The 24,477-nt window shown below is 34.0% G+C and overlaps 3 protein-coding genes, 1 long non-coding RNA gene and 1 pseudogene across 6 annotated transcripts; 2 read left to right on the forward strand and 3 right to left on the reverse strand.

Annotated features, from left to right (window-relative positions):
• Positions 1–1,070: 1,070 nt before the first annotated feature.
• Positions 1,071–9,232, reverse strand: LOC120178672. The gene is made up of 3 exons (XR_005521533.1): positions 9,223–9,232; positions 7,301–7,306; positions 1,071–1,223 (listed from the first exon to the last, which is right to left on the reverse strand). It is a non-coding gene; the product is annotated as an uncharacterized LOC120178672 (long non-coding RNA).
• LOC120178671 (KH domain-containing protein At5g56140-like) lies at positions 1,246–5,588 on the reverse strand. Its single transcript, XM_039184470.1, has 7 exons — positions 5,399–5,588; positions 4,492–4,577; positions 3,115–3,260; positions 2,247–2,366; positions 2,055–2,171; positions 1,750–1,893; positions 1,246–1,660 (listed from the first exon to the last, which is right to left on the reverse strand). The coding sequence occupies exons 1-7, from the start codon at positions 5,524–5,526 to the stop codon at positions 1,511–1,513; spliced, it is 891 nt and encodes a 296-aa protein (XP_039040401.1). The 5' UTR covers positions 5,527–5,588; the 3' UTR covers positions 1,246–1,510.
• Positions 9,233–11,086: 1,854 nt separating the features above from the next.
• On the forward strand, positions 11,087–13,285 carry LOC120178673 (annotated as a pseudogene).
• A 2,576-nt stretch (positions 13,286–15,861) lies between these two features.
• Positions 15,862–18,071, forward strand: LOC120178680. 2 transcript variants are annotated; one of them, XM_039184476.1, is made up of 4 exons: positions 15,866–16,313; positions 16,788–16,959; positions 17,489–17,582; positions 17,668–18,071. In XM_039184476.1, exons 1-4 carry the CDS (start codon positions 15,916–15,918, stop codon positions 17,961–17,963), a joined length of 960 nt encoding a protein of 319 aa, XP_039040407.1. In that variant the 5' UTR covers positions 15,866–15,915; the 3' UTR covers positions 17,964–18,071. The 2 variants fall into 2 exon arrangements, with proteins under 2 accessions (XP_039040408.1, XP_039040407.1); XM_039184477.1 differs by lacking the exons at positions 17,489–17,582; positions 17,668–18,071 and adding an exon at positions 17,350–17,414 and having other exon boundaries at positions 15,862–16,313; positions 16,788–17,182.
• Positions 18,072–18,793: 722 nt separating this feature from the next.
• On the reverse strand, positions 18,794–22,069 carry LOC120178677 (WPP domain-interacting protein 2-like). Of its 2 annotated transcripts, none has more exons than XM_039184474.1 (3): positions 21,917–22,069; positions 20,450–21,538; positions 18,794–19,536 (listed from the first exon to the last, which is right to left on the reverse strand). In XM_039184474.1, the coding sequence occupies exons 2-3, from the start codon at positions 21,534–21,536 to the stop codon at positions 18,920–18,922; spliced, it is 1,704 nt and encodes a 567-aa protein (XP_039040405.1). In that variant the 5' UTR covers positions 21,537–21,538; positions 21,917–22,069; the 3' UTR covers positions 18,794–18,919. The 2 variants fall into 2 exon arrangements, with proteins under 2 accessions (XP_039040405.1, XP_039040404.1); XM_039184473.1 differs by having other exon boundaries at positions 20,450–21,606.
• Between the last annotated feature and the right edge of the window lie 2,408 nt (positions 22,070–24,477).

Below are 24,477 nucleotides of genomic sequence, written 5' to 3' on the forward strand. Positions count from 1 at the left end.
CCTTTGTCTCTATTTTTTATAAGATATTTTAGTCTCAATGTTTCATTTTAGGTTAAAAAAGCTCTTATTTTGGAGTGTTAATATGTGTTTACTATTAGTTCTCAACTATAGAATGAGTTTTTTGTCCCAAAGTAAAATGTTAGAAGTCAAAATACTTAAAAAATTAATAGGAGCCAAAACGACCATTTCGGTAAACATTAAGGACTATTTTTGGTATTATACCTTTTCAAAAATGGGGCTAAAGGTATTGGACAGCCAAAATGAGGCCTAAACCCTAAACCTTATAAATAAGATGAACTATATTCTTGGTACTTAAACTATTATTTTGTTCCATTTTGATACTCAAATTTTATTTGTTTTTAAAATTATACTTAACGTTTAGTTTAAGTTTCAATTTCGTAATCCATCATTAAAATATTCATTTTTTTCAATGTCCGGCTTATTTTCGACCACTGTATCATTCGCCCAGTTTGAAAGAAAATCTGCACTTCAAATGAAAAGAATTCATTTTTTTCAATACCCTATCCAAGCAAATCTGCCTATAAGGTTGGATTGCCTAGAACACATCAGTGACCAATGTATTGGACTTTGATCCGTAAGAAACTTAGCCTTTTCTCGGTTGATTCAGAAGATTTTATTGGTCATATATCTTATTTGAAAAATAGTAATCATGGAGATTTTGATATATTGGAACCTGATTGGTTAATTGAAACTGCACTACTGTTTAGGACCACCATTTTACCTGTTTGCTGTATTAATCAGGACCACCGCTGATCTCTGCATAGCTGAAAATCGGAATCACGTCAGTCGGCCTTCAATACTACAAAACATGCAAATTATCAGTCATGCATGGAAGAAAGGAAAAGGAGGGAGAGACAGTGGGTCAAGGCCAGGCAGCTCCGATCGCTTGAAAACAGATCCAGGGAAGGCTTCTAAAGGATCGATGGTTCGCCCGGCCAGAGTATCGAACAAGGTGCAGTCCACAGTTTGATAATACCCAAAAAAAGGACTCCAAGATAGACCAGATCTTTTATGGGGTAAATAAAACCACTTGGCACGTTCTTGCTGTATACAATACATTATATGATACAAACCATAACCTTAACGTCCTTCCTCACATTTACTTTACATAGGTTCCCCTCATTTCAAAACTGTCAATTATTACAAAGCTTAATACCAATAATAATATGATCTAATAATGCAACCTACAGTTTAGCATAGCACTGCAAATGCATATAACCCGAGACTCGAAAATGAACTCACACCCATTGCTTACTGTGTAATACTAGCATTTAACCTCTCCCAACACACAACACAAACACACTTCATACATAAAACAAGTTAGAACGGCCTAACTTAACTGGCACACAACATTGACAGTGCCCGAGCCAGTGCCCCGACTGCACATGGAGGCATTTGCCTATACAGCTAATACCTGCAATGTTCGGGAAACTGCTGCTTATGGCAGACAGTAAGACAAAAGCTGCAACAGTGCTCAATGAGGCTTTGTTTAACCCCTAGTCTTTGCTCGCTTCATGCCAAGGCTGTTTTGGAAGGGGGATAAAGGACCAGACATCGGAGAGCCTTGCTCACGAAGTGTACCATTCAGCATTGCAAGCTCTCGCAGCTGTTGTTTCTTATAGAAATCTTGGGATTCATCCTATTTTAGAAATACGAAAATAAAATAATTAAGCGAATGCATATACATAATATTAATATCATCACAATACCAGGAAAAAATTTACTCACCATAGGGTTTAGCAAATCTTCAAGTATCTCCCGTGCTTGCATTAGGCGAGCATCAACTATTTCAACAGGCAATTCTGCCTCAACTAGGATATGAAGAGGTTCATTCAGGTGTTCATAGCCAGGTTTTCCTCTCAACAATTCCTCCTTCACAAATTTTAAGACAGGTCATTTAAGTTTATCCATATTTTAAGACGTGCAATTCTTTCACTTTAATACAATTTTTTTAAAAAATATGATCACATATTTATCAAACTTATTTAAGGAGCAATTATTACTCATAACGGTGCAAGGAAAAGAATCATTACCCTAGATGGATCCTTGATACTTCCCCGTCCTCTTATAAGGACACGGCAATCTGTATTGGCCTCAACACGCTTAAGAGAGTTTCCTCTGGGACCAAGGAGGCGCCCAACAAAATTGTACTGCAACATTAAAGTTCATTTAGGCACAAAAAATGAAATGCTCTAAAAACACTGTGAAGACGAGTTCATTCATACATTGGGATATTTGTCGACAGGAATATCCACTCTGATTGTTCTCTTAACAATAAGACCGGAAGAGCTACCCTGAGAATTCAGCCAGTTCTCTGTAAGAGAGGGCTGCATTGACCCTGGTATCTGCACCATAATATTCAAGGTTTTGTTAAAACAAATAAATAAGACATATTAAAAGAAAAATGCAAATGTCTTCCATTGTACAAAGATATCGATCTGACAAAGAATAACAGATGAGTAAAACCTGAGGTAGTCTAAAAGCTGCAATATAAGAGCTTTCGGATGAACATGGTTCCGACTAACACTGTCATCCATCAAAACATATTGGAATACTACTAAAGCAGAGTCTAAGAAATATGAGTAAGATAGTCTTACCACAAATATACAAAAGGAAACTGAAACAATGTAAACCACTTTTTTTTTAGTTTTTTTTTGGGGGGGGGGGGGTAAAAATGGCTGTTTATATTAATGTCAACAATAAAGCACACAGTTCGGAAAATAGCACTCTTATCCAAGCTCCTAACGTGCACCGTCTCACACTCGAGAAACATTTCAGGCTTCCATCCTAAGAGAACTGAAGCTTAACACCATATAATGCTACAGCTAGCTATCATCCCCAGCATATCTTATTTTGTCTTGACAATGATAGAAACCTGAGAATGAGCCTGAAACATTTTTTAAGATAAAAATAGTTTTCAAGACTTCTTCATGTTAGCCTCAGATTTCCTGTCAAAAGAGAAACGACAATACAAGCTATATTTCAAATAAATGTTAGGTTAGCATGAAATGTAGTAAAGTATTAAGTCAGCAATACCTCTAAAAGCAGTAAAATTAGATGGTAAATAGTTAGGTTAATGGTTAGTAGTCATACTTCTGATTGAAACCGTGATATCCATCTGTTCACATCAGCTCCTCCATTTGAAAACATTCCTCCAGAAGTCAGGGGGCTAGCTTGTTTAAGCCCACTTTGACCTAAAACTGATGCCTTCCCCAACAGTGTAGTTATACGCGAAATTTCTGCTCCAAAAATGTCAATTTTCAAGAATAAGATGTACCAGTTAGCGTTAAGAAATCAGTTAGCAGTCACCACAAAATGGACTATACGCAATGTTAAAGTAGTCAGTTAAATATCAGCTCTGGCTTCATGAATTAAGCTGCTCTCCCAGCAGAAAGCAATCTAGTAAGATAAGAAATGAAAGATACAACAGAACTTTATATTGGTTTACTTATAAATCGATATTAAATATTTTTACATTAATTAAAAAGAATTATTTCACCTGCTATCCCACAGAACCATGGAGTAACCAAAGAAATTGTTAGAATCAGATATCATATCATAGAAGTTGAAAAGGAAAAAGAACACAACAAACACCAAACATTAGCACATTGTTGCAAGGCGGCTTTTGTACAATAAAAGAGAGAAAACATATAACCATCTATTGTGGCTAGAAGTTGTCAACTAAAGTCTCTCACAACTAACCTAAAAGAACTAAATCTTACAGGCAAGTTCCCCAAGATTTAAGTTCCTCACGATACCTTGGGATCATATGATGAATTCCAACCATAGACTCGTCCTAAGATAAATACCAGCAGAACCACAAGCTTTCCCCTCTGTAACTCTTCCTTTACATCCATTCTCTTCCCTCACCACTGTTAGTGTGTTTCAGAAACTTCATTTTTCTTCCCTCTTTGTTCCTATACTATTCTTCTCTCTTATTTATGACAGCAGTAGCATCCTCTTCTTTCTTATTTACCGTTCACTTCCATTCCTTCCTATGAAATGTCTAACCATCCATTGTTACATAGAAGGGCATCAAAGTTCTTGTAACATCACTGCATTGTTTTTTTAAGTAATTTAGAACCATAATTTATGTTGTATCATCATTACTTCACCCAAAATAAATTGAAAAGAGTATGCAAGTATCCAATCAAATGCAATCTTAGTTGGACCTCAATCACAGATCCACCACATCGGTCATAGTTAGTTCTACCAACAGCTTGTCATGACACAAGGGCCATGTTTTCATTCACAAGATTTACCAATAGAATTAACTTCAACGGGAGATTTAGTAATAAAGTTTGAGTTAGTGGATCTTAATTACCATTTCCAGCGAGTTACTTGTCGAGTTAGTATTTGGCAGTTAACCATTAGCTTAAATTGATGTTTTAGTGATGACAAGGAGGGAAGAAGATATTTCTGCATGATCCTTTGACAAGAAAAAGAAGATTATTACTTAGACGAACTCACCCTGGTTCAACAGTCTACACGTATGAGGGATCACTGACATAAATGGAGTAAGTTTGTAACGCTCCTCCAGTAACTCCGAGAGATATCTGCGAAAGGGAAAACAGATACCATAGTCAATAATAGATTAACACATCCATCTAAACAAGGTAATGTTAAAGTTGGACAAAAGTCAGTAATGGGAACTTCAAACAATCCCCAGTTTATTTAGCTTCTTCTGCAGGGATGGCAATAGTTATTTGTGGTTACCAGTTAGAATACCTTTTTGCAAATCAGATATTGTGGATAACTAGATTAGTATAAAACTATAATATTATAGGTTACTATCTGCAGGGATTCAAAGTAGATGCGGATATCACCTCTCGGATATCCATTATCCGAATCTGCTTTAGTTCAACACATAATGGATTTGGATACAGCGATAAGCAATTATAAGCTTTAATTTTTAAAATATTTTGCACTTAGATTTCAGCAGATTCGGATCTAACACGATAATAAACGGATTAAGATTTTAAAGCAGAATTGCCGATTCGGATATTACAAAAATTGCAGATATTCAACCATCCCTTTTGATCCAGTACACCTATTTCCAGATCAAAACTTAAACCGCAACCCCCATCCCTACACACATACAACACTAGAAATTTATTGACTCCAAAATTTGAACTGATCCGTTAATAAAATCAACCAGAAAAGCATAATCTGTTCAAAAACGAACGATCAAGCTCTAGATCTACGAAACTGCAGCACAATTGAGCTACAAAAAACATTTAAACAGTAAGCCAACCAATCGTAAGGAGAACAGAAAGATCAGAGCCAAGATCACTACGTTAACCGCAGAGCGAAGATCGCAAACGATCAGATTAAAATTAATGGAAGGACAAATAGAGGAGAAAAACGAACAGCTTACTTCTCTTGATCGAGGAGAGCAGCGGCGGTGGCAGCGGAACGAAGGCCGGAGAGGTGGGGGGAGTGAGGTGCGGAAGGAGACGGAGAGAAGGCCATGTATCTGCCTCCGCCACCGACCGATGACGTCATGAGTAGTAGAAGAGAAGGACGTGTTATGGAATGAAGCGCTCTGGTGGTTGTTTTTATAGATATTCTCTCTTATAAACTAAATAGTAATCATAATACAGTTAATAATTTTATTCATATCAATTTGTGTTTTTGTTAGTCAATATATGGCACCAAAATTAATTAATATATAATAATTTTATTATATAATATAGCATTAATTAATAAAAATTATTTAACAATTTGTTTATTTAAATCTTCAACTTTTAAATTCTAATATTTTTATAAAATTAGAAAAAGAATGTTGAGAGAAATTATAGATTTGGAGATGGTATCTTAATAATTGAGAAAATAATAATGATATTGAAAATAATGATACTTTTATCATGTAAGTAGTACTCCAAACAAATTCAACATTCAGTGAATCATTCGACGAGAAATTCGTTTATTTATTAAAGGAACGAACATTAATAAGATTTTATATTCATTTAATTAAATAAACAAACACATACAAAGGATTTGTTCGTTCATTTACGTTCGTGAATATTCAATAATCCGTTCTTTTATGTTTGTTCATTTATGTTCCGTAATACCTCAACCCGTACCCGACTCGAATACGAGTCCGAGATGTCACATTGACTTTTTAAAACAATATTCTTACCAAATAACAGAATATTTGAACTTATATTAAGAAAATACGATAATATATTATTGAATTATGTTCGTTATAAAATTTTGAGGCAAAAACATATTTATGAACAGTATTATATGGTATGAACAATACCGTGAACAGTGTCAACTGTTAAAAATTTTCCAGATTGTTACCAGGGTACCGATACCCTACTACAGTACTTCCGTAAAACATACATAAACTCTTAAAATTTAACTTTTCATCGCTATACAAAATTACCATTTACATATATACGTTTAAAACATTAGAAAAATCGATCAGAGCGTTCGTACTAAAACATTTCTTACATGCCAACATATTATACACAATCAAAATACATACTTTATCAGTTACTTCTGATCAGATCTTCTAGCAGTGTTGTTGTTCTTGCCACTCCTATTTCTGTTATTCTTGGTTCTTGGTACCTACGTGTAAATCATTTACTCGCTAAGTCATAGACTTGGTGAGGCATAATTAAATATATAAACAATGAATTCATGAAATATGCACTCTTATCGTTCAATCGTAACATTATAACATGCATGTATCCATTACACTACCACATGTATGATCATGTCATGCATATATGAAATTTATCTTCTTATGCAAGTTTCATTTCACTTTATCTTTGTATTGCCCATGTACATTATTGAGAACATGAGGTATATGAGTACACTGAGGTTGTGCACAAATGCTGTCACCACAGCTCGAATAAATTCCCACTAGGGGCACTGAATATTTGTCCCGAATGACCACTGTATATGTCCCGAAGGACCACTATGTCCTGAAGGACCACTGTATATCCCTCGACTCTTGGTATACCAATTATACCTACAACTCTCATATTAAATAACATGGGCTTAAATATGAATACATTTCTCATTTTCATATATTTTTCATCACTTTTCATATAAACACATATTTCACTTCACATGTACACATATGATCATTTCCATTATTTCACATACTTGTATTGATTATCTTATAACGATATTCATTCATATTATATCATATTAAAGCATGTATGAATTATGCATGTACATGGTTATGAAATCATAATTCAACTATAAGAGATAGACTTATCACAAGTCTTATCTCCATACAATTCTATCTAGTATATGCACTCACATTAGCCTTGCTTACTTTGACTCGATTCTAATCCTTCGATTGTTCCGGAACATGATTACGTTCTATATCTACATAATAATACATTGATACAGATCAGTATACTAATAACATATCCTAAACTTTCATTTCTTAAACTAAAGGAAAGGTAATTTCATTGCTTATTTAAAGTAGGTATCGGTACCTGTTGAATGGGTACCCATACCCTTGGCCCAAAGTTCACATTTTCAGCACGTGAATTACTTCATTTCAGCTCAATACTTCATATTTCCTCCCCTTTAATAATCCTAACTTACATACACATGCTTAGCCTCACTAATATTAATTTATCACATCTTTAACCTCAATATCCTCTCATCTTCATGAAATTCAAGAATCATACTCAAATTTCAACATGTTCTAAATTCAATTCTAACACTTCTTATGTCTTAACTAGATTTATGACAAGTCAAATTCAACCTCTAAATTCATTTAAACCCTCTTATTCAAAATTTCACTTTGAAACTCATTCTCTTTAATTTTCTATAACTTCTTCATCTTTTGATTATAACACAACTTAAGCTTTCTTTAAGCTTAAGTATCACCTAAGGATCATAACCCAACCTTTAATTCAGCAAATAATCAACTAATTAAGAAACTCACCTTTGCTTGAGATTTCACGCTGAAAGAAGAAGAAGATGAAGAAGATAACTATGGAAGCTTATTTTCATTCTTCATCTCCACGTGGTTTCCTTATCTTATAAGGAAATAAAAATATTTCTTGTCAAATGACTATTTTACCCTTTAATTCCTTTGATAATTACTAATAACTTTAAGGAATTATTTCTAAATAAATCATTAAACTATTAAACCATTATACTTTTATCATCAAATTCTGAAATTTTACAATTTAGTCACTAACCAGGTATTGAGGATGTTACATGTTTGTTTATGTTCTCTAGACTCGTTTGAAATATAAAAACTTAATAAATTTTAGCCTTACACCTTATTAATATTTTTTATAAACAAAGAAAGAGAGTCAGTAGTGTTAACTACTAGCACCTAGACAATCTTAAAGAAGGATCGTGGGTAGGGATAGGCATGGGTCGGGTTGGGTTTTTGGTCCACCCGACCCGACCCGAGAACAAGGGTCTTACACCCGAGACCCGACTCGACCGGATCAAAACAAGATTTTACCTTACCCGAACCCGACCCAATATATAACTAAAAACCAGACTTGACCCGACCCAAAATAATAAAAAATATAATTTTTATTCAATAAAAACAATGACTTAATTGAAAAAAAATTATATATAGATGGAGTATTATTATAACTATTCCTAAATATATAAAATAAAATTATATATTTTTCGAGTCATATCAGGTCTACCTAAACCCAAACCCAATCCGACCTGAATATCGCACTTAAAAAATCCGACCCGACCCTAATCGTCGTAACAACATTTGGAGCAGACCAGAATATTCTCCCCTCAAAGTCATCCTGTTGGACCATCTACGCGACATAATCAGCAACTCTGTTTGCTGCGTGACGTGTCTGTGAGAAGGAAGCTCACAAATGTCAAATAATTGTTGGTGAATCTTCTCTCAAATTGGACCGATTCAGGATTCGGTAAACCTCCCCATTATCGACGTCGATAATAGTACGTCTTGCCCCAAGACTCCAGACATTCCTCGAACCTTCAAAAACACCCCGAAGTTCTGCTTCCGATACTGAACAAATTCTAACTGCTGTCGCAAAACCGAATATCCATTGACTTATGCTGTTGCGGATTATTCCCCCACATGTCGCATAGCCTTCGCATCTCTTGTCCCATCCGTATTCAGCTTCAACCATTCCTCAGGAGGACGTTCCCATGTAGTTGCACCTGAACAATTCAAAGGCACACGTTGATTAAAGCTTGCGTCAGCTATCGTGAATCTAATACTTTCTGCCTGCAGTCTTCTACTTTGCTCAAAGACCAAACTAATTCCCAATCTTGAAGTATCAAACACACACAGATTTCTATGTTTCCAAAGATTCCAAAGAACAACTCCAAAAGAAAAGATCTCATTCCTTATCACCTATTCCAAATAAAAGATTTACCTTCAGCGTTTCGCAAGCATCGGCCGGCGGTGATCCGCCGTTGGTTGACTCGCCGTAGGCATCAAACTCGTCATCGGAGCTGTCGTTGCTATTTTCGTTTAAGCAATTACAGCGGTTAAGCCGTGTTTAGCAGGAGGCTGTTGCGATGGCGGTTGCTTGTCGTAGTGGCTATCTTTAATGAAATACTGTATCATTTTATCCAAAATTAATTTAGGATCCACGATATTTTCTACGATAATTTGGAACTCGTCACGTGATGAGTTTCAATAAAATATTTTTTTTATTAAAACTTGTCATCATGATATAATAAATTTTAATAAAAAATATATTTTTTAAAATTTATTATATCAATGTGATGAATTTAAATAAAAATATTATTTTAAAAAACTTGTCACGTTAACATTACAAGTTTTACTTTTATAATAAAATTTTATGTAAATACTAAATTAATTTTAGAGATTACCAGATTATTTTTTTTACTCATTATGCCAATTTTACCTAAGTTTGGACTGTTAGCCCAATGAAAAAAATTACTGACTCGAACTCAAATTGCTAAGCCCAAACATGAAAAAATATCGAACACCCTTATTATGGCGTTTTCCTTCAATTTCACCTAGACCTGTAAATGAACTGAACGTTTAGCGAATCATTCATGAATTGTATGGCGAAAAGTTCGTTTAAGTATGTTTATTTATTAAATGAACGAACATGAACAAGATTTTGTGTTCGTTTAATTAAATGAACGAACATGAACATAAGTCTCGTTCGTTCATTTACGTTCGTGAACGTTCGGTTATGTTCGTTCGGTTATGTTCGTTTGGTTATGTTCGTTTATGTTCATTCATTTATGTTTAACCCAATCTTCTTAAATCAATTTTGGTGACCAATTTGTAAATATTTTAAAAATATTAATTAATTTGATATTATGATGTCCAACTCCATAATTAACCCAATTTTATTTGGAAAATCCAATAATATTAACATGGTTTAGTTCTTTTTGAACAATCCATAAGCTGCATACCCAACACTGTCAACATCCACTGCGCCGAAACCCTATGTAACTGCGCCACCAGCTAGTTATCCGATGAGCAAAGAGGAATCCTAATTTTCAACTTCTACATAACACGAAGTTAAGGACATGTTTGTTTGATCCCCAAGGATTAAGGTCGGCAATCACATGAAACACAATATGTGTTCATCTCGACTGTTGTTGAAGGAGAGAGGAAGAAAGAAAGTGGAGGAACGTTATGCAATCACACGTCAGTAACAAATAAGCAGCTCGGGGTTGGTAACTTATATAAAAGAAGATGTGGAGAATAGGTTTAAGCATCTTTGCGCTTGGGGCAATGTCGAGCTTGAATCGAGCTCTTAATTTTTTTTTTGAGTTTGAGTTTTTTCGAGTTCGAGTCGAGTTTCAATATTATATTTCGAGTTTGAGTTGAACTTAATAATTTTAAACTCGCTAGTTTTCGAGTCGAGCTGACTTTAAAAGTTTTCGAATTCGAGTCGAGCTCATCAATACTCGAGCACGACTTAGCTCGTTTACACCCCTAGGTAGGGTCTCCAACGTTTATGTTTATTTATTTATTAAATGAACGAACATGAACAAGTTATATTCCTTAATAAACGAGGTTCGTTTACCGGCCTAATTTCATCCACTGGGAAAAAGCATCACAATCTAATTTTTTTCTTCTCCGACACTTCCAATGGTGACGTTGTTAAACCCTTCTGCTCTTCTTCTTCCTTCAAAACCCTTTCTTTCAACTCGTCCATAGCTCACTCCACCACCTCCCACTATCCGAGTAAACTCACCGATTCACCACCTTCCTTCATCATCGAGTACTCGCCCTCCTCGCGTTATCAAAGCTGCAGCACTCGACAGTGGCTATTCACCCAAGAGGACCAGCAGCAGCAATGAGCCCAGGGAAACGATAATGTTACCCGGCTGTGATTATAACCATCGGTTTATTGTTATGGAGTTCCCTAAAGACTTGCTCCTACAAGAGAACAGATGATTGAGACTTATCTTAACACTCTTGCTACTGTCCTTGGCAGGTGAGACTTTCTTCTTTATGGGTATTTTTTTTCTTCAGTAGAAAATTCTGAAAAAATATGAAAATTTTATGCAAGTTTTACTTTTTTTTTTCTTCTTCTGTGAAGTACTTAAGGATTCCTCTTTGTTTTCTGGGTTTGTTTTGTTTTGCTGGGGAAATGTCAAATTTGGTGAGATTTTGTGGGTTTTGTCTCTTTTTGGTGTATGTTTGTTTCCTGGGAATGGGAAATGCTTAATTAATGGGGCAGCTTAGTTTTTTTTCCTCTTAGTTCTTTATCTAAACATTGAAAAGGGATTCCTTTGTTAATTATATTGAGTTTGAGGGGAAGGGTTTATTATCATGTTGACATATTTAATTGTTTTAGCTTGAAGATTATGAACAAAGATGGAGCCTTGGATTGATTTAAAGAAACAAGTTTGAACATTGCATTTGCTCATAAATGTTCTGAGTTTTCATAACTACTAGTTTCCAATGGAAGTTAAAAAGCAGAATGAAGACGAAAAGGATTTACAATTCGTCTCGCTTGTTATAACGATTTTCGGACAACATCATAACAGTTTATCCTTAGAGATCGACATTACTAGGGACAGAATCTTTGTCTTAGGCTTGAAATGTACCTGTTTACCTGAATTTGTCACCTCAGATTGTTGGAACCTCAAAAGGTTTTTGATAGAGTGAGTTGGTGTCATGAACTTAATATCTTAACTAGCTAGCTTCGCCGTCATTTATGCTTATTAGTGAAGCTCAAAACTCGAATATCGTACCTTCTTTCTGGTTTTCCGTGGTCTTTAATCATTAAGAACTTGTGCTACGTTACTAGGGTGTAATAAATCAATAAGCAATAATCACCATTTCAGTGAGTGTATGTAAACTCAGTTATCGTAATGAACAAATCTAAGATTCGATTCCTTCCCCCTTTTGTTATTACAGCATGGAAGAAGCAAAGAAGAACATGTATGCTTTTAGCACCACTACGTATACTGGTTTCCAATGCACCGTATCTGAAGAAACCTCGGAGAAGTTCAAGGGTAAGAAGATTTTCATTATGATTCTTTTATCCAAACCTATGTTACTCTGATTCTTCGTTTTACTTGAAATGCCCGTGTTTGAAACCTATGTTTGATGCATATTCGGACGTGGTCCAAGAACCCTCCATAGTCCATATATGTGGAAAGGTTTAGAAATATTGTGTTTATCGATGTTGAGAACATATACATACATGAAACTCGCATTCGAATCTGAATCACATAGATTTAAATGATGTTGTTATCTGTGACTTGAGGATGAAGTTTATTGTTTTGTATGTAGGATTGCCCGGAGTTCTTTGGGTGCTTCCTGATTCCTACATAGATGTCAAAAATAAAGATTATGGAGGTAAGTTGTGGGTTAATCTAATCAACTTCAGTTATGCAGAGAAAGTTTTCATTGCACCATACGACTAGATTACGGTCATATGTATAATATACGGTTTTGTATTTCGTGTACTTTTAGGTGATAAATATATCAATGGTGAAATAATACCCTGCAAATATCCTACTTATCAACCAAAGGCAAGAAAAGATTCAAAATACGTAAGCAAAAAATACGAGAGACGAAAAGATGGTCCTCCTTCCAGACAGTTCAGGCCAAAGCAGGCAGCAAGTCCATCGGAGCCATCATCTTGACAAGGTATGAGAATACCATGCTATGCTGTTCCGACTCTTTATTTTTCTCGAAGTACTCATGACGGACTCGTAACCATACCTAGGTACAAAATATAGACATCTAATAACTCTCCAACTACGCTAAAAAAGTACCCGTGTTAGTCGTATGCTCTTATTCGATACTCGCATCGGTAGAAACGTCTTTTTATGTTAATTTTCGTCATACAAGTTTTTTTCCCCTTGTTGTTGACTGTTCATGCGTGGTTCCTGGGCAGATGGTACTCGGCAAGCGGATGTCTCTATTATCTATTTTATAAGTTTAGGTCGTTTGTATTAGTTTTACTCTCACATGAACCTATGAGGTAGTTTTTGCATTATCAATTTAGAAGAATTTAAAATTCGAGGTTGAATTTGATATCGCAAATTATACTGGAGTGAACCTATCAAAAAAATCAAGCGACCTCAGTTATTAAAGGAAGTGAACCTATCAAGCGACCTCAGTTATTAAAGGATTAGTTATTCTTCTTAAAGGTATTGAGTTCGAGCCGTTGTTAATATCAATATTTAATTTTTTATTCATCCATTGATTACATTATGTAATTGGATCTTTATCTTATATATAAAACTATTATCTTAAAGTACAATAAGAAAAATCAGTACTCATTTAATGTCATCACTATTCAGATAGAGATATTAGTGTTAAAATGACATATTAAAATATTATGAACCATTTAATATTGATATTATTCAACAAAATGTCGATATTGTATGAACGATATTGATATTCACTTTAAAAAAAGTTTTTCAAAAATAAAAATCATTTAAAACTATTATTGTATGAATAATATCGATGTTACGACCTAAAAAACTCAAAACAAGACTTAACAAACTACTTCAAAACGTTTCTAAACATTTGTTTTCGAAACATACTTAAATCCTAAAGCTTATAAGATTATTAAGGCATCATTAAACATTATTTTTACAACTTTTTAGTGTCAAACCTCCATAAAAATACAAGAAAGTATGTTGGAGTATGAATTATTTTTTAATTATTTTTGTTTTTTATTAATTTAAAATAAGTAAAAGATAACACCAGTTCAAAGATAATTCTCAACCATTTAATATTGAATATTCAAACTCTTAATATTCATAATGCTCGACCCGAAACCTTGATAAAAAACATTTAAATGATAATAAATTTATAAGTTGAAAATGCATTTATCTTACGTGAGATTGAGGTATTCCAAGGCAAATTCACCTTAAGGGTGCATTTGATTTATGGAATGTAACATTACTTCCGGAAATAAGATTGTCGGAATGTAACATTACCTAACACATTACTGAGAATGTTACATTGTTGTGTTTGGTTCGTTTAACAGGAATGTAAGATTACAGTGTTTGGTTAAATGAATAAAAGATTATTGAAATGCATATTTTATCAAATTGTCCTTATTATATATTTGTTTTTTTAACAAGTTGAATTCTAAATATTCAAATGAAAATATTTGTATAAAAGATCATAGAAAATATATAATTTTACTATTTTTTAATTTATATATTTTTAAAAAAATTAAATTCATAAAATTTATATATATATATATATATTTACAAAATTTAAAAGATAAATAGGTTTAATGAAAGAGTTTAATTTTATTTTAACCCCTGAATTTCATATAAAATTCTAATTATGGACTTTTTTTTATAAATCTAAAATAGTTTAAGGATAAATTTATAATTTAACATTCGTAGAATTTTTTTATTCAACGTCAGAAGAAGAATATTTTTGAAAAAAAAATATTTTAAGGACATTTTAATCCAAAACGTCAGGAAATGACAAATACTTAAGGGATTAAGGGAAATCACATTCTCTATAATAAACCCCTAAAATATCACTGTTAAGATGATTTATTACAGGGAATTAGAAATCTTTGCAATCAAAACGAGGGAATCATATTGGGAAAAAAAAATTTCCCGCAATAATCTCACAATCCTCCATATAAACACCCCCAAAGGAATCAAAACGACAGACCGTTTTGGTCCCTTCCAAATTACAAGTTTTCACGTCAACCGCCGTTTGAATTTAGAAAATATCCTTTCATTTTCAAATAAAATAGGATGATTTGAAAGAAAAAATAAAAATTAAAACAAATATACATTTATTCGGCAAAGTTCCTTATTGGTCATCCAACTATTAGGATATTTCTATTTTGTTCACCAAACAAAAAATTTCAATTCAAACCCTAACATTAGGAAATTTTATCAATCAAGTCATGGTATATTAAATCGATGACGAAAATAATGTTGTGTCACATTTTTAATCGATATAATAATAATTTTAACCATTCATTAACACTTTTATCAATTTTAAAAAGAAATTGTTGTTGCAATAGAGATTGGTTGTGTTCTTATGCAAATTTAAAAACTTTCATGTCATAAATTCTATTAATCAATTAACGTTCATGATTTGATTGATCAATTTTCTTAATGTTAGTGACTTAATTGAAAACAAAATTAGTTTAGTGACCAAAATAAACATACTAATAGTTAGATGACCAACATGTTTGTTTACCCTTTTATTTTATTTTATAAAATTCATGTCATAAATTCTATTAATCAATTAACGTTCATGATTTGATTGATCAATTTTCTTAATGTTAGTGACTTAATTGAAAAAAAATTAGTTTAGTGACCAAAATAAACATACTAATAGTTAGATGACCAACATGTTTGTTTACCCTTTTATTTTATTTTATAAAATGTGTTATCCTGAACTCTTCTGATTCTCAGTTCATCTACAGTGGATTTTTTTTAAAGAAATAATTTATTCTAATCGCCGAAATGGGCGGAGGAGTCATGAGGGCGGTGGGGAAGGTCTCCGGCGTAGGAATTCTGAAGCCCACCCTTCGTGGTGGTGTTGACGTTTCTCCGCCGGCCGTCGAGCAGTCCGTCATGCGTGTCGCCGCTGCGACTCGGTCGGCTTCTTCGTCTCAGATTGCTTTTTCTAGTGAAGGGGCTTCGTCTGTTGCCGACACAGCAGCTTCGTCCAATCAAAAGTCATCTTGGGAGTTGGTGGATGACTGGGAATTTGCCTGCGGTGTTGAACAGGAGGTGGCTTCCGAAGGACTGATCTCCGCCTCAGGCGGAGGCGAGCGGATTGCTCGGTTGTTGTTTGGTGGCGTTCCAAGCCTGGAGGAGACTCAAGAAGCCACTGCTGATTTGAAAGATGCACTGGACAAGTAAAGTTGATCCCTTTATTAAATCATTTCAGAATTCTTCCAAGCCCTTTTGATGGATGAATTTTCAGTTCTTATGGTGTACTATATGAAAAGTTGATTGCGTTCTTCACTGGATACTTAGTTTTAGAAACTGTTGATATTGATCAAGGTGAAACTGTTAATTATTGCTTCATAGGATAAATATGTTGAATTTAAAGCGTTTGCTAACTATTGCTGCAGTATATATTTTCATCCTCTGTGTCCGTTTTTACTGTTTAGAGTTACAGTTCAAATCCGAGTTCGAAATGTTACTCTTTCTATCTAAATTATGATGTATGAAACACCACCAAAATGCTGCTTTTAGTGGCAAAGAAGTAGAAAGTATTTTACTAATTTTGGGTACCATTGACTTGTAAAGACTGTTATCAATAACCCCAAACTGTTATTCTTGATCTTTTGGGTTTGTTTTGTTTATGGTTCCATTTTGTATTTCAGGGTTTATCTTTCATCTTCGATCGACGGTGGTGCTGGTCAGGTGTCTGGTATTTCATCTCTTTCAAGCTCCGAGGAGACCAAAGATTGTGTCCCTTACAATGTCGGAGCCATTTCAGTACCACAACCAGCGATTCAGGCTTTCAAGTTGCTCAATGAGAATCCTGCAGTTCAGGTTTTGGTCATGTCTAGCCCTCCCCTCGGTTTTCTACTTTTCGAATTATTGTCTTCCTTACAGATTGTTCATAGTGTTGTAACTGTTGTTAGGAAAACTTCCTCCGATGCTCTCTCGTTAGCATCTTCTGTTTGCTCGGATTTGGTTGCTAGTGTTGGATACCCTTGGAGGGTATCGGATGCCCGATGCTGTAAACGAAAAGGAAGATTAGTGCAACATAGTCTTTTATGCTTATAAGTTCGTACTAGTGTTGTTAGGACCACTTCCTCTGATAATCTCTCGTTAGCATCTTCTGTTTGCTCGGATTTGGGTGCTAGTGTTGGATATCCTTGAAGGGTATTGGATGCCAGAATACTGTAAACAAAAACGAAGATTCGTGCAACTTAGTCTTTTTATACTTATAAGTTCATACTAGGATGCTTTATTTAGTTGTTGATTTTGTGATCTTCCTTTTATGGATTTACTTCCGTTACCTGCAATTTATAAACTATAATATGGTTCATGGTTTTGGCCTTCTAATTTTCCTCAGTCTGTCGTTTCTTCCATTGCTGCTGATCCGAATGTATGGAATGCTGTCCTGACCAATTCAGCTTATATGGATTTCATCAAATCCCAGCAGCGCTGTGAGAGCTTTTGCTCTATTGTTACTTTCATTATTTTACGCATCTTTTACCATTCACTTGATTTTAACAAAAACTGTGTTTGCAGATGATAAGTTCGAATATCAGGTATCTCCCGGGAGTTCTGAATCTTCAGTAAAGCTTGAGGAATATAAAGATAGTGACGGTGGAGATCCATTTTCAGATTTTCTAAAGAAAATCAAGACTAGCGTGGTTGAGATGGTTAGTAAAGCGCCTAATTTCCTCCATAGCCTCTTTACTTTACCCTCAGCAGAAAAGGCGAAAGAAAACGCTGGACCGAACGGTATGGATAAGACAATCAGAGCTAGCTTGTTCGGATTGGCAGTTATGGTTATTATGGTTGTTCTTCTGAAACGAGCCTAGAATATAGTTTTTCATACTCTTACTTTGAGGTAAATTTGCTGATATTACAAACTCAAAACTTCTTCTGGTTTTTGTACTCTTATGGATGAATGACAATGATGATGAACATTAACATTAGGGGTGTAAATGAATTGGGTTTGAACTTTGGACGAATAAGTTTGTGCTTGTTTATGTTTGAAGTTGTTTATGTTCGGTTTGTGTTTGTTCGTTTGAAATTTTAAAATCGTGTTCGTTTGTTTATTTTTGAAGCTGTGTATGTTTGGTTGTTGACTTTTGAAGGTATTTGTGTTTGGTTCTCGTTTATATCTTCACCATCATGTTCGTTTATATGTTAGTCATTATCCGTTTAACTTTCGTGAATATGTTTGTTTATACGTTGATAACTCACCTAAGACCTTGGTGAAGTGACAAGGGTGTGGCTGAACCAATGCCAAGGGGCACAGGTTTGAGTCCTTCTAGCAATCAACACTTTTGCTGAAGTAAAATGATGAAATTATGCCACTCATCCTTAATATCTTTAGGTTTTAGATAGTGTTAAATTTTGAATAAGGTACTAAAATGAAATAAAAATTAAACGTTAGGCATGATTTTAAAAAAAATTAAAAGTTTAGGTATTAAAACGAATTAAAAATAATAGTTTAAGTATCAAATAAATAAATTAGGGAAATTTCAATTTAATTTGTAAAATTTAAATTTCGAATTATAAAATCTAAATTTATTGAAACTTAAAGAATCAAATTAACTTGAATAACTAAATTATATATAGTAATTAACTCAAAATTTAAAAAATTAAGTCAACTCAAATTTTCTTCATCTCTATATCGGACATTATTATAAAAGAGCATGGATACATCTATAGAGAGAGAAGCTAAAGTCAATAAGCAAGGAGAAGAAGGTAAAACATGGCTCTAAATAAAATAATCAAATATTACATTTGGATCATACACTGAAAAAACTCAGGTTGGAACCTCCACCCCTGAATAGGGTGTCAACCGCAAGACAACGAGCAAGAACACGAAAACCAGTAATACCAGCTGCGTAAAAAAACACGTCACCTTACATACTCTCCTCTGCATCTTCGAGGTTTTGCCGATACCTGAGGCGACTCCGTAATGCTTCTCGTACTCCTCTCCCAGCTTATTCAACAAATGTGCTTGCTCCCCGGATAAGGATGTGGTTTGACTATTGCCTACAGAGACTCTTAACTTCTGTAAGGCCCTTGTTAGAGCAATGAACTCGATTTCAGCCTCCATTCTCTGTTGAAAGAGGTACTCAAGGTTGGATTCCGTTTCTCTGTATTTATCTTGATGCAACTCTGACCTGCTACCATTTACACTGGTTTCCAGTTTGGAAATTGTCGACTCTCTTGCCCGCAGTGCGGCCCTTGCTTCATCCAGTTTGCTCTCCAAATATTTTACTTTGTGCGTTAAGGTGAATGATTGAGTTTCTAAGGTACCCGATGAGCTAGTTTCCTGATCAGCAAAAGTAGAATCCGCGTGAACGCTTTCCATGTTGACTGAACCATCATCTGGAGATGTAGGTTCCTTCCCAATCTCCTCGAATTTATGTATTTCTGCTAGGAAAAAACTCGTCCATTGAACTTAAAACAATACAGGACACAGCAATTAAGATATCATGAAAGAAGTGGTATTTAGTTAAAAAGTTTATCAAAATCCACTCCACCAAAAATGAAGACATGTATGTTCTAGTACTAGACACCATATGATTATGGTATTTAGTAAAATATGCAATCAACAATGATTCCACCAGGAATGATAACATGTATGTTGTAGTCCTATACAGAGTTCGTATGATTACGGTATTTAGTAAAATATACAATCAAGAATGACTCTAACAAGAAGAAAATCCTAGACGTTTCAATAATCAAAATGATTAAATTTCGACCATCAAATATCAATCATTCATTCCCTTCTTACAACCCCATCCCTGAGTTAACATTGACCAAAAACCAGCAAAATTATTTGCTGTCATTCTCCCATGAATTAACTCGCTGCTTTCCGAAGATTATTCATCAACAAAAAATCCCTTTTCGGGTGATTTTTTTTTCTTGGTGATATCAGGACATTGCCAAATGATTACTATTGAAGTCAATTATCAATGCATGATTCATTAACTTAACGGTATATAGCCTAAGTTCCCTTCTGCTATTTGGAGTAGCTTTAACAGTCGATGAGACTAAATAGTCTGAATGGTATAGCAATTTTCAAAATTGGCCTCATGTGACTTTTTGAAGAACAACTATTTTCAATCTTAGTCCAATGCTGAAACAAAGGGAAAAGTAATCACCTGCTTTAAGTAAATACTTAGGGAAATATTTCTGAGGATTTTCAAATTAATAAGCTAACTGAAATATGAGCAAATTAAGTGGTATGACCACCAAGCAGGAATTGCAGAGCAATGAACAGAAGACATTAGTAAACCACGAAAAAGGCTTATCAAAGTTAGTATAAGGATAACACACCCACCACTTTCAAGAGCTTCCTGGACAGATTGGAGAGAAAGAATAGAGTTGACTAATGGGTCAAGATTTGGTGAAAGTCGGTGATTCTCACTTTTTTCTTCCTTAGCCTCCCGAGACAAATCAGCGGCTAAATCATATGGTGAAAGTTCTTCAATTTCACCTGAATTTTCTTTCCTATAAGCAGTTTGTACTTCCTCGTTGATCTGGTCTTCACCTTCATGAGCTTCATCAACATTTTTCCCATCAAGATTCAAGGAGTTTCCACTTTGCTTTCTTTTACTTGTCACTGCAAATGTACTTGGCATAGAGTCAAAGTTGGAGCTTCTTGAGTCAGATCCAACGCTGGATGGAGAGCCTTCCTTCTTGATTTTGACACTTTCAGCTCTTGGCTTCTTACTGATTTCAACAAAATTCTTTCCCTGTTGAACTCTTGGACTTGAATTACACACATTCATCCCGCTAAAATTCTTCATATGGTTTCTCCTGTGCACATACCCCAGAACTGTAGGCAGGACTTGTGGCATACTGGCTGTGGTAGTGGACTTGCTACTTTGATCTTCACTATTTTCGGTGGAATCTGAACCAGTGTTGTGCATCACAACCCCACTAGCAACATTCACGTTCTTTGATGTATTCACAGGTCTAATATGGGCCCCACTATTCTGCTTGATCTCAGTTGATGCCACATGTGGAGGTTTAGTTGGATTCTCATAACCAGACAAACCTCTCTTCAAAACTTTAGAATCGTCAATGGCAGCAGTTGGATCCTTAACAATATCTCTCTTGATACGTCTCCATTTCTTCAACCCGTAGCCTTTGGTGGTGGATTTAGCCGGTGAAGGAGACGAATGCACAATCCCAGCAGGACCATTTACATGATTATCAGCCGCGAAATCACCGGAACCAACACTTTGATCAGCGTACATCCTCTGTGTCTGATTATCATTTGCGCATAGCCCAATATCCTTACTCTTGCACTCATCAACGTGAATATCCTTGATTTCATTAGCATCAACATGAGAGACAGTGTGTTGAGAGTATTCATCAGCCTCCAAAAATTCAACCACAGAGCATTCACTCTCCGAATCCATAGCTATTAATATGGGGTTTCGTCCAATATTCGATCAAGAACAAAATTGAGATAGAGATCAAGACCAATAACTATCATTCCAGCAAAAAAATTCAAATTATGCAAAAAAGAGTCAAGTCAAAAAACAACCAAAACTTGAAAAAGAAAATCAATCCAACTATGCTATTCAATAATCTCGAAGAAAAATTCAGTACAGCGATCATTGGGATTCTCTATTACAATCAATTATGAACACAAACGAATGAATTCAAATTGGAGAATTGAGCTAGACTTCCTCAGTAAACATGAATACTTGTATACCACGAAGGCTCATGAACAATTAATTAAAAATAAATAAAAATGAATAAAAATAGGAGAAATGTGCAAGTTAGGATGAAATACCTTTTAGGGTGATATCTTCTCAGAGATTGGAAAGGAGGGTTTGGAATTGAAGAAGGAATTGAGGATAAATTGAAGGGAATTGAAAACCCTAACCTGTGGCTAGATATGAAGTTATACACGCCATGAAATTCATTATCGGGACAGAAAATATGGAATTTGTGTATAGTATAAATAAATAATACTATTTGATAAGTAATAAAAATAAGGTAAAAAGTCATCAAGGTCATTTTACTTTAAAAAAATAATGTAATTCTCATATTAATTTTTTCATAATGTGACCGTTCAATTCGTTATGGATCGTTATAATATTGATATGACAGTTCACGGTACTGATGTGACAATCTATAGTACTGCTGTGGCAGTCCAGAGTGATAGATTAACGCAATAGATAATATGAAAGATTGACAAAATTGATAACTCAAACGTGACAGTTCATCTGTCACGTCAGCATTATGAATCACCGCATTAGCATTGCAAATTGATATATCAGTATTATAAAGATCAACGATAAAAAACGTTGGTCTAAATACCATATTATATTTGTTTTCTAAAATTAATTGTCATATTAAAAGAAAAAATAATATGATAATTTTTTTGATAATTTTTTTTTGAAAAATACAAAAAAAAAAAACTCTTTTGTCTTTTCACCTAAAAATAATTATAGACTATTTTTCTAGATTTAAGGTTTTTAATTTTTTAAAGAAAATTAATCAAAATTTGATTTTATAAATTTACTCATTTAATTAATTAATGTTGATTATTAAATAAAATATTGATTTAGTAATAGAAATGGATGGGCATGATACTGGAATCGATAGATTATGATCAAAGCTAATTATATAAGATCATATTTAAAAAAAATAAAAATTAGGTTTGGTTCAGGTTGATTTTTTCGAGGATAAGGTTGGATCAAGTCGGATTCTGATTTAGGATAAAAAATCATTGATATGCTATGAGATAATAGCGTAATTATCCCTCATATAATTTACGAATAAATATAATAATATCTCTCTAAATTTTTTCAACTATATTCATATTTTATCAAACAAAAATGATAATTTATATATGTGGGGTACATAAAATCAAATTAGGTAGAATCTTCTTAAATCTGAATTAGATCAAGTGACGAGTAAAAAAATATAATATTCAGGTCGAACTTAAATAGACCACAACCTTCATCTAACTCAACTCACATGCATGCATCCTTAAGAGGGTAATTATGAAAACTTTAAATAGTAGATTCAAATCTAATTGTACTTATGAAATTTAGTTGATTAAGCTGCTAAATCAATTATTAGTTTTAAAATATTAATTTAAATCTTATTGTATTTATTGTTTTGAGTTAAATCAATTATTTAGTTGAGGTAAATCAATTCAAACAATAATTTGAGTTGACTCAAATACTAAATTAATTATTATTTATTAAATTATAAAAAGCATGAAAAGGTTAAATAGTAATTTAAATAAGAGTAGAAATATTATTATAATTATTTTTTTATTAAACTAATGTGATTATAAACTAATATCTATTTTAAATACTGAAGTAATTTAATTCATACCCGAACATGTGATCTCTAAGAATAAAAATCATTCCTTTAACATTGAAATAATTTGGTACATGCTTATAATTAGGTTTTTTGACCAAAATATCACCCTAAAACAATTACATGTCAGTCACCAATTGAAAAATAAGGCCCAATCTAACACGAGAGAGAATAAGTGCACCCGATGAAATGCGCTTTAGGGCTAAGGCATGACCAATTAAACACGCTAATCAAATATTGACACCCTTGGAAGGCGTATTCCCTGGGACACGCCTTATCGAGGTTTTCTGACACCCCTGGAAGACGCATCCCCTAGGGGCACCTTCCCCCTTGTCGCCTTGAATTCCCTTCTATATTTCCCGCCTATATCAACCCTTCCTCACCTCACATAAATCACACCAAAATTTCCATTCTTCCTATCTTTTTCTTATATAAACTAAGGAGATTATAAATTAATATCTATTTTAAATACTGAAGTAATTTAATCCATACTCTAACCTGTGATCTCTAAGAATAAGAATCATTCCTTTAACACCGAAATAATTTGGTCAATGCTTATAATTAAGTTTTTTTTTTACCAAAAAGTCACCCTAAAAATAAATTACCTATCAGTCACCAATTGAAAAATAATGTCCGATCTAACACGAGAGAGAATAAGGTGCACCCGATGAAACATGCCTTAGGTTTAAGATGCGACGGTTAAACGCGCTAATCGAATACCGATACCTCTAGAAGGTGCATTACTGGGGTTTTCTGACACCCTTGGAAGACACATCCCCTAAGGTGCGTTTCCCCTCTTCCTGCGCCAAATTCCCGCTTGTATTTTCCACCTATATCCCCAAGCGACTGCCTATATCAACCCTTTCTTCACTTCACATAAATCACACCAAAATTTTCATTCTTCCTATCTATTTCTTATATAAACTAAGTTATAAGTATTTTTATAATTATTTTCATTTATCAAAATTTTTATTATTTTAGTGATTAATTATTTTATTCAATAATTTTATATAATTT

The sequence above is a fragment of the Hibiscus syriacus genome, unplaced genomic scaffold (assembly GCF_006381635.1).
Source record: "Hibiscus syriacus cultivar Baekdansim isolate YM2019G1 unplaced genomic scaffold, ASM638163v2 tig00112368_pilon, whole genome shotgun sequence".
Lineage (NCBI taxonomy): Eukaryota > Viridiplantae > Streptophyta > Magnoliopsida > Malvales > Malvaceae > Hibiscus > Hibiscus syriacus.

What these genes read in the sequence shown, in the direction of transcription:
- LOC120178677 (XM_039184474.1), bottom strand. Translation starts at nt 21,536, where the DNA reads ATGGATTCGGAGAGTGAATGCTCTGTGGTTGAATTTTTGGAGGCTGAT. An exon ending in CCAGGAAGCTCTTGAAAGTG is followed by an intron (nt 19,537 to 20,449) that starts GTGGGTGTGTTA and finishes TTTTCCTAGCAG; the next exon opens with AAATACATAAATTCGAGGAG.
- LOC120178671 (XM_039184470.1), bottom strand. Translation starts at nt 5,526, where the DNA reads ATGACGTCATCGGTCGGTGGCGGAGGCAGATACATGGCCTTCTCTCCG. An exon ending in GTGTAGACTGTTGAACCAGG is followed by an intron (nt 3,261 to 4,491) that starts GTGAGTTCGTCT and finishes TTTTTGGAGCAG; the next exon opens with AAATTTCGCGTATAACTACA. An exon ending in TATCACGGTTTCAATCAGAA is followed by an intron (nt 2,367 to 3,114) that starts GTATGACTACTA and finishes ATTATGGTGCAG; the next exon opens with ATACCAGGGTCAATGCAGCC.
- LOC120178680 (XM_039184476.1), top strand. Translation starts at nt 15,916, where the DNA reads ATGGGCGGAGGAGTCATGAGGGCGGTGGGGAAGGTCTCCGGCGTAGGA. An exon ending in ATGAGAATCCTGCAGTTCAG is followed by an intron (nt 16,960 to 17,488) that starts GTTTTGGTCATG and finishes AATTTTCCTCAG; the next exon opens with TCTGTCGTTTCTTCCATTGC. An exon ending in CATCAAATCCCAGCAGCGCT is followed by an intron (nt 17,583 to 17,667) that starts GTGAGAGCTTTT and finishes CTGTGTTTGCAG; the next exon opens with ATGATAAGTTCGAATATCAG.